General features: G+C 39.3%; 1 protein-coding gene across 1 annotated transcript; it reads right to left on the bottom strand.

The window, feature by feature from the left end:
- Positions 1-1,880: 1,880 nt before the first annotated feature.
- On the bottom strand, positions 1,881-10,211 carry abhd17ab (abhydrolase domain containing 17A, depalmitoylase b). The gene is made up of 5 exons (XM_068320176.1): positions 9,529-10,211; positions 8,685-9,041; positions 7,181-7,375; positions 6,135-6,314; positions 1,881-3,949 (listed from the first exon to the last, which is right to left on the bottom strand). Exons 2-5 carry the CDS (start codon positions 9,038-9,040, stop codon positions 3,724-3,726), a joined length of 957 nt encoding a protein of 318 aa, XP_068176277.1. The 5' UTR covers position 9,041; positions 9,529-10,211; the 3' UTR covers positions 1,881-3,723.
- Between the last annotated feature and the right edge of the window lie 3,757 nt (positions 10,212-13,968).

Below are 13,968 nucleotides of genomic sequence, written 5' to 3'. Positions count from 1 at the left end.
TTGGAGGTGAGCACCTGCCCACTGGTGCCAGGATGGATCAGAGGTGATTGAAGGAGGAACAAGAAAATAAAGGCTGTTTGTACAAACTTTCTCAATATTTTCCTGTGTTTGAAGGAAGCCTGATTCCTAAAATCTTCCACCGGGCAAATCATTCCTTATTTAGCAATTTAATGTTTTCAGTAGCGAATATGAGATGTCACTGTCTAATGACCAGTTTCCTTCTATGTGTGCACAGACTTTTTTTTAGAAAGGATGTTCTGTTTTCATGTAAATGGTGGGACCCTTAGCGTAGTGTATAAATATATTTGGGCAGTCTACACTTAATGAAGTTCATCTGTTTTGTGGGCGTCCAGGAGTCGAGTATGAAGTAAGGTGCAAATCTTTTTGATGTTTCATCAGATATCAAAGCTTTGTTCTACACTAGTGACTCCTTTAATGATAAAGCAGCAACATGTTGCAGCATTACATGACAAAATGTCTCTCCCTGCATTTTGTGATAGGAACCTGGTGGCCTCTCTGACGGTGTCTGGCCTGCAGATGTCGTACATACTGTACATGAAGCACAGTACCGCCTCTGCCTGGACAATCATGGCTGATACCCTTACGAGTTAACATACTAACAACCTGACACATGCTTACACTGCTTAAAGAAAGGATGGTGAAAGGTCAACATTCCTATATAGCCTATCCAGACGGAGAGTCTCAATTTCATCAATCTTAGTTTATGTATTTATGTAAAAGTGACCCGTGGGACAAGAAAGAGAAAAACTCAAATCAATTTAGTAGTTTTTGAATAATGCATGAACTGTATTTTTAAATATCAAGAAATGGATCAAAGGCTACAACTGCTAAAAAATTAAAACTACATTATTATTTTTCTTTGAAATATTGAAATGATAAAACATGTTGGGTGAACGCTTCAAATGTTTGATGGTGGATGGTGCACTGGAAAACTGATTGATGGGAGGTGTGATGTCGTTATTTTCTCTTGTGACACATGTTTTTGAACAGAAACCTCAGTTTGATATTAAAATCAGACTTTGTTTCTGAGCAAAGTAAGCAGCAGTCACTTCTCCTCACCATCATCTGATGGAAATACAAAATTCAGAACTTTCTAACTCCAACACAGTACAACATGTTCAACGTTCCAGTCGGGTGTATTCAAAAGTGCTGTTGCAGCTGCTTTTAATCCATGAGAGCAGTGAGGGAGGCGTTGGATATTTTTTTATGTAGCTGAAAAGAAGCTGGCACCAGTGTGTGTGTGTGTGTGTGTGTATTCAGGAGAGGGGGGGGGGCTGCAGCTTATGATCCATCTGTCCCATTTCAGCCTCACGACTCGACATGGTGGCAGACAGCGGAGGGAGAATGGGACAGACCCAAGTCCCTGCACTGCTTTAATTAAAGCACATCATTTAAAGCCCTCCGAGCATGGATGATAACAAGGCTGCTGCGCCGACTCCACAGAGGAAAACAGAGCAGGCACCGGGCAATTTAAGACTCATTTAGTAATCAGCCAATTATTCGCTGGAGCTTTTCTCAGAGGCGTCTTGTGAGGACATTCACTAGAGGCAGGTCATTATTCATCAAGTGGCAGAAGAGCCATGAGTGGAAAATCAGGTGTTGAATGGAACACACTTCATTCTGGTCACTGGAGAAAAGGCCTTCGTCTTGTAGATTAGTGTGTTTGAACTGTGACACCCGAATAATGGAAATATTTAAAAAGAATAAAAGCGCAGTTGTTTTATTAAGTTTTTATTCCTTTTAATTGTCGAAAACAAAGTCTTTAAAAACTAAATTTTAGTCGTTATAATAAGCAACGGGTAGTGTATGATGAGGAAAATGATGCGTACATTCAGGTTACACCAGAAATGCTAACACTTGAGTAAAAGACAAAAGTAAAAGCTGTTTGTTCGTCTGCATGAAGCTCCACTATCATTGATTTTCAGGCAAACTGCTTTGCTTTGTTTAATCCTCCACTAATGATCAAAACAGATAAATAAAATCCCACAAATTTGAATAGCCTTTGGTTACAAACATTAACAGTAGTTATACTCTAAAAAAAACAAACAGAAAAAACACTTTGGTTCAGGTACACCAGAAAAGCTGAAAGTTCTAACATTTCTTCAAAAACAAAACTAAACAGGAACAGTTATATATATATATATATATATATATATATATATATATATATATATATATATAAAAATTGTTCAAACCTTGTCCTGTCTAATGCTCAAGTGTCACTCTCTCATGTTAGAGCTGTAAAACAAACAGTTTTAGCGTTATAAAACATGTCCCTGTGTTCGTGGGTTAAGAAGGGAAATATATTCATAAGAGCGAAACTCAATGATTGAATTTAGAAATTAACAATAAACGTTTTTTTCTCAACAGTTAATAAAGTTGTGATAACAAAGTGATTTTAATTCATGTCTCAAAGTGGAAAAATAAAGCTCAGGAGAGAGTGCAAATGGCTAAAATGGACAGTAAAGATTATTTAAGATATAAAGAGATAAAACCGGCTGGAGGTAGAAAATCAAGGCCTGTTAAAGTTTGGTGTTTTTCCTCCACTAAAGACAAAGCTGTCGAATAACAGAATGGTAAATAAACAATGCAAATGCAAAGACTAAAACAATACAGGCCTAACATTCTCTCAGATGTTCCATTAAAAGGAGCTGGTTTACAGAGTCTTTCATCAATCTCTTGAACATTATCCTATGTTGAAGATAAATCTCTAAGTATCTAAGATTTCTGAGTGGTGCTTTGTCAGAAAGTGCATGAATTTAGTTTAATATATTTCAGTTTCTCCCACTCCACGACTTTGGTACATGTGATCTGCGAAATGACGGAAACTTAATTAGGAGAAAGAAGACGACAGGAGTGGTAGCTCACGGTTTGATCTGTACCGCAGCATCAGTATCAGAGTCAGGTTGATAACTCATGTCACTCATGAGGAAGCATTGACAAATGCTGAAAGACGGTTACCTGAGCAGAGTTCAATACAGCGACAAAATAAAATGCTAAACACAATTTAATTTTATCTTCATGTATGCATGAAGAGGAAGATATGAGGAACACTTTTTTGATGCAATGCAATCCAATTCAAAGTTTGCATGTTCTTACAGAACATGCAGTGTATTTGTAAGCAGTGTATTTAAGTTAAACACTTAAATAAACTTTAAACAGAATTATCTGTGCAATTGAACTCCATTCAATTGCATTCGATGTAGAGAACTTAGTTATAAATCATTTGATAATATTTTAAAAGGTGATTAAAAATCCTTGGTATCTACTGGCGCATCAGAAGTATCATCTGAAGTGTTTCCCACTAGACAACAGTACAAATTTAAGTTGCACACAAACTGGAAAATAGACATTTCTCAGTCAGACCCTTATATAGTAGACCTAAAGGATTACTTAAAATAAACCCCTTTGTTCCTGCGGACACCACCTGCTTTATTGCACAAGTAGTTTAGTTACTGCCAACACATGGCAGCTGTATTGTTAAAATACGTATCTCCCATAACCACTACTGTGTAAGTTTGCGAACAGTCTCTCACACACACACTTTTGGTGTTTGGGAACACGTCTTTTGTCTATCAGAACAAACAAAGCACTGCAGGCTGTAAATCGACACCGGCTGAGGAACGGTTTAGACACACATTCATCTTAGATACAAAGAAATGATGCTTGACGCGGGTCAAGAGAACTGGTAGTGATGGTTGGTCAGGCGTGCGGTACGCCCAACTCCTGCACGATGAAGCTGCGCAGACGCTCCAGATACTGGCTGTACAACTCAATGTCATTATGTCCCGCCCCCTCCACCCACAGGGGCTCCACCGCCTTGGGGCAGCGCTCGAACAGAGCCAGACCGTGGGAGAAGTCGATCACCTCATCCTCCGTCCCGTGGATGATGAGAACTGGTGATGTGATTTTGGACACTTTCTCAATGCTGAAATAGGAGAAGGAAGAAGTTGAGATTTTAGAGAATTTTAGAGATTCTTAATTTCCTTCTGCTAACAGATCTAAAAACAAACTGCACAAATAAATTTCACAGTGACGCACACTAAATGTGTCCAACAGACAAACATTGGAGGCTTTCTCAGCTCATTACAAACACAGCAGAGCATTCCCTGGTTTCCTACCACCTCTCCTTGTCACCCACTTGTACCATCTGGGACTAGACGCTGCGATAAAGCTGGCGTTATCTGTGTTTGACCTTTGTCAGACTCTGCCAGTACTCATAAACTGACATCAAAAACAGAAGGGAGAGTCTCACCAAAGACTGCCGTTTTCTGTGTTTGTGCTGTCCAGGCCAAGAGACGGGCTCAGTGGAAAAGTATTGAAAAACTAAAACACAGTAACAACTCTTAAACTGAACACCCACGTTATAAATGGGCATCAAACCTCCTCAGGCAGGATTTTATCACTAACAAGAAAGAAAATATTCTGCAAGACAAGTCAGCTTTCTTCATCATCACTACTTAACGCTAAAGAAACACATCCTCTTTTTTAATACCACATTTTTCTTTTTTCCATCCATAAAGAAGCATCAGAGGTGGATGCGACAGCTTACACTCATCATCTATCAGGTTGCAGCGACATGGCACAAGACTTCATTACTTGAAAAACAGGCTGTAATTCATTCATGGTTTTTAACCATTCAAGAAGAGGGTCAGAGGGTGTGCTCCAGTTACAGCGGAGCCACACTGTCATCCTCCCAAGGACACTGTACTCTAAGACGCTGCAAAAGAGGGTTCAGGAAAAAGAACCAGGATTCCACCCAGGCTGTGGGTCACTGAACTCTTTATCTTCGCAGGTTTGTTGTTGGGGTCATGGGTTTTCTTTTCCTGACCACATATGCCTTGGTGCCTTTGGAGAAGGCCGACAACACAGTCCCATGGAGAGTCCTGTGGGGGACTATTGGGTATGGGGGCTGTTGCAACATGCTTTCTGGCCCTATATAAGAAATTATAATTGTGTCCTTGTAGAGTCAAACAAATTGTCAGTGAGTCTTTTCCTCCGTCAAGGCTCCCCATGTCTCTGATCCTTTGTAATATTCATTGACAGAGAGTCAAGGTGCAGTCGAGATAAGGAGGTTTGGTGAGCTTAGAATCTGATATTTGCTGATAACGTGACTCGGTTGACTTTATTGGTTCATGATCTTTGGTGCCTACAAATCTGGGACTTAGTATTTCCTGCTGTAAAATAATGGACAACTCCCACTTGGTTTGAGGTGAGTTGCTGCCTCAAGTGCAGGAGTGTAAGTAGAGTCTTCTTTATTGGTGAGAGGAAAATGAACTGAATGAGGGTCATGAGCTGTGGGTAGTGACTGAAATGAGACCCCAGATACAAATGGTCAAAATGACTTCGTTCAGTGGTTGGGCTCAGTCAGAGAGAGAAATTAAGGAGCTCTGACTTCCAAATGGAACTAAAAGTAGAACCCTTGCTCCTTTGTGTCAAAAGGAACCAGCTGAGATGGGGAGGAGAGAAAGGGATTGACCCTAAACGAGCAGAAAGGATTACATGTCTTATCTGGCCTAGGAACACCTCGGTATCTATTAAAATGAGCCGGAGTGTTGCTGATGGGAGGGATGTCTGGAATACCCTGCTTGGCCTGCTGCCACCTCAACCCAACCACAGAGAAGCAGAAAATAGACAGTGGCATGGATGGATTGTAACCATGTAAAAATTTACACTGATCCATGGTGATGCTCTTCCAAATCAACCAACAAATGCAACCAAAGTGAGAAATTTGATGACTACATGGATTCAAACAGGTTGTTGTCGAGTACAGTAATAATAGAGAATGTATAGACAAGGTGAGCTTCCACATTGGTTTAGTTTCCATATTGCAAACAGAAGGATTTTCGTTTCAAATTTCTTAAAAAATTTATAGGTTTACGGACATCAAAATAGACTACAATGTGCCCTTACATGAACATGTTTTATAAGGATTTTCTTTAACAGATATATTTCATCTTTGTAGCAAATGATTTCTTTTTATATATCAATGTTATTCACTTGATCATACGATGCACCAAAAAGGAATTAATAAATATCATTTTAATTTGTAATCAGACAATAAAATATAGGATTCTGTCAAAGAGGTTTAAAGGGCAGAAAAAGACACTTACTTGGGGAAAGCGTCAAAGCAGTAAGTTTTCTTAGTGTCTGGAAATGCCACCCTCATGCCAGATGTTAGCGGCGAGTGAAGCACCACTGCAGCACACTCATAACGTGATGCCAGGTCCACGGTAGGTACTGTTCCAATGCTCTGTCCATACAGGATAATGTTCTCTGGACTGATGCCATACCTGGTTAAAACCAAAGATATACAGAGAACCTTAGAGTGCAAGCCAACGGATGTTTTGATTTTGTAAGTACAGTACTGGATTTAAACAGCGGCATTAGCACAACACAGGAATACTATTGTTCACTGACTTTGTTCGATGGATGTGACTTAGTATGAAGTTATTTTTATAACATTACATTATTCCTTTGTCTATTTAAAAAAGAGCAGCACATTTCTGAAGCTGCAACTTGATGATTTTTAGTGATTCTACTGAAAATTCTTAAACTTATTCAACTTCAAAACATTAAAAGGAAAACAAAAGATTTTTAATAAATACGTTGAAATCACAATGACTATTGAATATTGAGTGACTATTGCCAGCTACATGTTATAAATTTCCCCCTTCAGCCAAAGCTTAGTGAAGTGTCTGCTGAATCATGTCTTCCTGGGGGTACAACCACATTAAGGGAGCTCCGTTTTTGCTAATGAGACACTTTATCATACCACAGTGTCCTTGAGAGACATGCCCCTCAGCCTTTTCTCTCCTCATCCATCCATCTTGCTCTTTATGCCCACAGCACCTGTCCCATATCTGCTCTCTTCATCCCATCTCTGTCCCAGTCACAACCTCTGCCACCTCAATTCATTCTTTCTTCTCAAACCTTTTCTCCAAAAGACCTTTGTCTACCCGTCATAATTTTAACTCCTTTTAGTCTTCTTAGTATCATTCATTGCAGCAGCAGACATTAGAATCCATCCTCACTTTCTAAAAGGTTTGATTTGATTCTAATCTAAATGATGAATCCTGTCTCAGCTCAACAAGATACCATGTACTGAAACAGTCATTGTAGGACATGTATGGTCCAATTATACTGTATCATAGCATACCGTGTGCGCAGGGCATGCCAGGCAGCATCAATGTCAGCATAGAGATTCCTCTCTGTGGGTTTGCCAGTGCTGACACCATAGCCTGAGTAATCATAAGAAAAGATGTTGCAGTTGATGCGAGAGCCAAGGCCGATGTAGAAACTGCTCATCTGGCCTAAGTCTACTGCATTGCCATGTGAGAACAGTACTGTAAATCTGAAAGTACAGACAAAAGACAGGGTAAATACAGGATCCACAATGTAATTTGTCACAAAGCCTATCTATCAAATCCAGAGACTAAAATTAGTAACATTATAGTTGTACTAGTACAGAAGAATGGAGAAATACATGAATTATACTTTGGTTGCTTGTTACATGTGAAAACGGTTGTATTTAAATGTATAATTATATTTTAACTCATGTTTGAATACACAAGTTTAAACCCTTTCAAAAACAAAGGTGATGTTGTCATTAATCACTAGACACTGAAAATAAACAAGGCTTGAGGACTAGAGGGTGGTCTGTTCAAGACCAGTGTAGAACAGAAGTATTGAGTGTAAACTGGAGAGGTGTCAGTTCACCTCCTGAGCACTGCCCTTGAGCAAGAGACCAGACCCAACAAGATGCTTGTAGGGCACTGCTATGTGGCTGCCCTTCACTCCAGCATCTCTCCATTATTTACATGTCTACAGCTCCTTTGTGTGTGTTTATATCGAGTGTAAATAGAATTTCCCCAGTGGGGATGAAAAACGTTTCTAAAAAATAAACCCCAATCATTCATTGTTGGTGTCTTTTTTTTAGAGGACTTTAACCAAATACATTTCACAGGCAGACATTTTGAACAGCCTGAACAGGGTATCCACTATAAAAAAGGTGGACATTCTAGCCCTTGCCTTTTATTCATGAATGCATGTTGTGCTCCCTACAGAAACCTGATTCTTCTGCTACACATATACAATTATAAGATCAGTGGTTTTAGTAACGAATCTCTACATGCTTTGCTCTTGGCCTCGCCACATAAAATGTGACAGAACGATCATTCTGCTATTTCAAGTCTAATTTGGTTTCATTCTTGTGTGATACTAGATAGGTTTTAGGATACACAGACTGTAACACAAACCTGTTGATGTCTTTTTAACTGATTGGATGAATTAATCAGCAGCAGTTCAGTCCAGAAGGATAAGAATAAAACCTAAAATATAATAAACACTTTACAGCAAATATTTTCTGCTTAGGTTTAACGTTAAAATCACTTCTCATAAATCTATCTACCAGTCACTGCCAATAACTTTGGTGGCACACCTACAGAGGTGTTAGCCAAATATTTTGTATTTGGTTTCTGATACATTGGCAATTGATATCTTGTGACTGAGATAAACATTTAAAAAAATGTTTATTATAAACCAGATGAAAAAGCATTGGTGAAACTCATCAATGAAGTTCCAGCAAAGTCTGAGAATGTGTGAATACCTGTCATAAAAGAACCACTGGCTCAGAAGGTACACAAACTTTTCAAATATCCCACCTTGCATTAGGAACGCAGCGAATGTAAATGCAGCCGATCTTGTTCCCTCGACTGGAACGAGTCAGGAACACCTCTGTCATGTCCAGCTCTCTCTGCGAGTACTGAAACTCTGCTCGCTGCGTCAGGTGGAGCTTCCATCTCCCTTCAACTGCCCCGCTTCCAGCAACTGATGCACCACTCCGCACCCGGAGGGTAGATGTCCCCGTTGTTCCTTGTGCAGGAGGGCCGACGTCTGAGTCCGGAAGAAAGGCGTACGTGGGCTCAGGTGGAAGAAATGCAAGCTTGGCTGCGATGCGGCTGGGGCATGGTGGGCAGCAGAACAGACAGCAGAGCTCGCTGAGAGAGAGGCCATTCATCCTTCAATGTACATGGAGATGACAAGAGGATCATTGTGTTATTCAGTCAATCATCTTCTCAGTGTTGACACAAGGAGCCACAGTATAATAAAAATGTTTCTCAATATTTGTGACACATATACTTATAACTGACTACAGTCTCAAGCGACAGGCAAATTATATCATCTTTGCTAGATCAAACGTTTGTTCAATCACCTGGTTATGAATACATTATGTTAGCAGATGCAAAATTTTCAGCGTGACAAAAAAAACAACAACTTTCATGCTCCTAAGAATAAAATCAGTTATTGTTAAATTTAGTTGCTGAAAAAACTTAGACTATTTGGACATTGGTTAAATCTTATAAAACACAATGATGACAACTCAGTGCTTCAAAATACACAGAAATCAATATTTAACAGACAAAACAATGCTTACAGTATTTATTTGATGAGGTTTCCCCACTTAAAATATACACAATACATGTATGAAAGCAACAGCAGACCTACCTGTTGAGCTGAAAAGCTTAGTCGTCGTTTTCTCAAAAAGGATATGCTGAAATAAACATAAAAAGCAAGACTTCCTCCTCTCCAGTCGTACTCAAACACAGGATATGGTTTCTATAGCGCCCTGTCAGCAAAAACGGGAAAAGATAGTGGAAGCTGCCAGCTGACAGGGAAGCGCTACTGAAAATTCATCCGCTGTGTTCCCCCTGTGTTCTCCGTCAAATCCATTCTGTCCATACGTGGAGACTTTGGGGACTGACTGAAGACAACGTGTTTACGAAACGATATTTAAGGGAAAGTAAAACTTCTGTTTCCGATGAAGTCCTTCACCAATAAATTTAACAAAAGCACACTATTTTCAGTTTCAATACACACGACACACACAATGCGGTTCACTCGTAAGTATCAGTTGCATCAGTGGCAAAAAGTTCTTTTAGCAGAGAGGATGTCCGTCTGCGTGAGCGGCTAACGCTACGGTGGTTTAAGCTAGCAGGACAAAAACAAGCTGCTCGGTAAACACGGTGCTCCTTCACCGAGGACTGACGTGCAACTCCACGGGACAGTATCCGTCGTGTGGATTTGTCGCCCTGGATCCACCGCGTACGGAACTGGTATGTCCTCTCACTTTATGGATGACGTCTTGCATTTAAATCCAAGTACGTGCGGTGTTTTCCTACTTTGCTATTTCACCGCATCCGGAAGCGACAGCTGACCGGATGTGACGTATGAGAATTTCCATTGGACAATCAAGGGAAACGTGTTATCGTTATCAGCGTGGGTGACTTGTACCAGATGACACGGTTGAACTTTATTGTTCATTGGCGCATTTTGCAAAGAATATAGTTAGTATTTTATGGTGTCTGACTAAAGTGCTGGTGATTGGAAAGATAAAGCTGATCCATTACGGACAATGTGCTGTAATGGGCTGTTTTACCGAAGAACAGGCATCGTGACGCGTGGGTAATTTCAATGAAAGAATTCGTGACTAACCTCCCCTGCTATCAGAAGGCTGTCAGCTATCAGCAGTGACTACAAGCTGTAGATCTCCGGTAAATAATCAGGGAGGTTCTTCTACCAGCAAAGTGACTACCTTTGGAAGTTCCAGGAAACAGTCGGTGTTGCCTGTTGGTGACCTCCACAAAAATCAACTTTGTCAAGACCAGTTGTACACAAGCCCTCTTCTTTTGCAGCCAAACCAAATTCCTCAGAACATGATTAAGGTTATGGTTAGGTACGACTTGTATAGGTTTAGGGTAGACTATTCACAATAAATGAAAGGCAATTCCATATCCGGACAACCCCTTTAACACAGAAATATTGCAGCAGTACCGCAGTGAAAACCCGTCCCTACCACCTTAGTGAATTTGCACAGACCAACAGTGGCATAAGTTAACATATATGCAAGGAGCATAAAGAAATAATATAGTAAAGGAACTGTTTGTTTATTAATACTGTACACAGACACCTTTTTCCCCACAGACATAAAAGTAAAGGGTGATACCTTTTTTTAATAGCAATTGTGGTATAGTTTGTAGTTTAAAGCAACAACCAAAATTAGACAAACTGCTCATGTTTCATTATTCTCACACCAACATATACATTTGTTAAAATGTTTGCTACTCCTTAAACATATGTGTACTTCAGATGTCATTTTTATAAATGTCTTTTTTTTTTGCTTTACTTGTCCAAGTTTAGAGACATTCTCAAGATTGGCACATTTGCCATGTGGTGTTCACATGAATTTACTATTTTCTCACACCTGTGCAACAATATTTGCACCCATATTGTTTTCCTTTGTACTGTTTGTGGAAATAATACTTATGTACCAGCAAATGAGGTCACAGCATATTCTCTAGGCAAAAATAACACATAATAGTTCGGTAGAACAAAATACCTTTTATCAAAATCTGTCTTAATACTGTGACATTAAACACAAAAGACAAGTGTAATTTAAAATAAACTTTGTGAATTTATTGTTTTATACTTACTCTTACACATCATACAATCTTGAAAGAAAAACAAAATATATCTGGTGGTGTTTCTGGGGGACTGGAGTGCCAAGGGACAAGAACTACAGCTCTATGAATATTGTAAATCTCATTTGATAACCCCCAACTCATCATAGAAGACGAAAAAAGTTGTCATTTGTCTTTACTTCGTCAGAGATTTATCACAACTAGCATTCCTTATTCCTATCAGTCAAAACCCTTGCATGATGAAGACACTGCTTATTCAAGTTTGATCTACAGAAAAGTTTGAAGACATCAAACACTATGAATTTAATGGAAGGAAAACAAACTGCATTTACTGTTAACATCTAGTTAGGTATGGTTGACCTAATTGCTGGTGCCAAGTCCATCGCAAGGCTGCTTTACTGACTCAGCTGTCAATATATTTCAGGAAATTGGGTCATCATCTTCTGCCCAAAAACATAATAAACCAGGTCAAATAGTTGGGAAAACAACATTACAGCTGATGTGACTTGAGGGGCTTTACATTCAAACTGCTCATGTTTAAGAAGACAGTGGCTGATATGAGCAGTCAACACAAAACAAATGTAAACCACGTTGATTTACGCTGCTGATAACTCATCCTTTGTAAGAATCTTTGATCCATTAAGGAGAAGTGAGCAATTAGTAGGTCACAAGAGTCTGTAATAGTGGTCAACCCAGCAGGCAAGCCTGAATATTCTGAGTATGTAAGATAACATTTGTGGGAACACCAAACTGCAGTGCTGCTTCAAATACAAGTTCCCATGAATATGACAATATTATTATACACAAACTTCATCTGAATGTGGAAATTTTACTTGTCGTGGACCTTGATTGGTGGGCTTTAAATAAACAACCTATTCTTCAATTGTCCATGAACAACCATCAGAACTGTCGGACAAAATTCTGACCAGTTCTCCAATGGAAGGAGCTCCAACTTAAGCCAAAGTCCAACATGACATTCACTGCAGACAAGGAAAACTAACCTTCACACCCAGCACACTGATGCTTTGAAAAACTGGTATTGTTCTCTTTGCTACGTGTCTGTAGCTCTTTCATTTATATTCTATGATCAAGATCACATTTACAAGGAAAGCTCTTGATAATGAAAAGATGATACACCTTGAAATGTCCCTCTACAACAAATAAGCTTTTTTTTTCTTACAATATTTCTAAGTTGTGAGTAGTATTCAGTAACAGGATAAAAGCATGGGTTGGGAAACTTTGTAATGCAGCAAGGTTAATGTTTACAGGGGTTTTCTTGACCGCATGGCCTGTAGTAGACACTCATGGCAGCGCTAGACACTGAACATACTTTAGACATTAAATGGGGAGCTGATGGTGGTAAATGACTAGTAAATATAAAACTGGTACAAGATGATGGGAAGAAAATCAGCACCCCTGTTCTTTTGGATGACTATGAAAGTTTTATACACAATACTATTCGTTCCCTTACCCGTCCCCCCCCACACCTTTATTACCTCGCAAAAATCTACACTGAGATTACACTATATGAGTAGGAGCCTTATGGTATTTACATTTTGAAACAACACTGTAGAGTTCCGTTAAGAACTTTGGGTTCCAGCCATGCATTGTGCTACTACTGTGTGGCCTCTGTAACATTCCAATTGGATTTCAAACTGCGTGGTCAACTACAGAATAGTAATTCATACGTTCGAATGCACACATGCATGCTAGTTTAAGCTTCCTAGAAGCAGCCAGCTACAAGCACTCGTCATAGTCAGGACTGGTGTGAATCTGAGCATGTTGCAAAACTGCAGCATACGACTCTGGAGCACTGCAACAATCTTTACTTAAGCTGAGCAGGTGTGTGTCATCGAGTTACTGCCCAGTTCAGTTTTCATTCAGCATGTGTCAGTGGTCTGCTGGTGGTCAGAGTAACATGGAGGTTCACTCTCCATAAAACAGTAAAAAGCATTCAAGGAGAACACAGTTCCAAAATAAAACATCTCATTAATTGCACAAAAGGCAATTTCTTCAGCAAACTTGCTGTACAGACTACATGGGAACTGTAAATGACCCAGATGCTGAAAAAAAACTGAGGTGTGGCACATTAGTTCGTGCTCTGCAGTTGGCACACTATGTTGTGCTTTGTTTACAAACCCAAAACAAGACATTATACTGCAACAATTGTAGTTGTGACTGCTTAATTGGACTCCATCATCAGTTATTGTGTATTTTTATTTAATGATTATATAATCAAGATGTAATTACTTAAATTGAAAAGGTTAACTGCAAATCTTAATGATCTGCTGACACATGCGGCCAATCCTCCAGCACAGACCAACCAAATGATAAAAAATAAATAGAATGCAATCACACAATTCAAGCTAACTACAATATATTAATATAGATCTTCTGATGTCATACACTCATTAAAACAGAAAAAAAAAGAAATAAAAGGAAAAACACAGAATTCAATCACTCAGTT

Source organism: Antennarius striatus, chromosome 7 (assembly GCF_040054535.1).
Source record: "Antennarius striatus isolate MH-2024 chromosome 7, ASM4005453v1, whole genome shotgun sequence".
Lineage (NCBI taxonomy): Eukaryota > Metazoa > Chordata > Actinopteri > Lophiiformes > Antennariidae > Antennarius > Antennarius striatus.
This window is presented reverse-complemented; position numbering and strand designations above follow the sequence as displayed.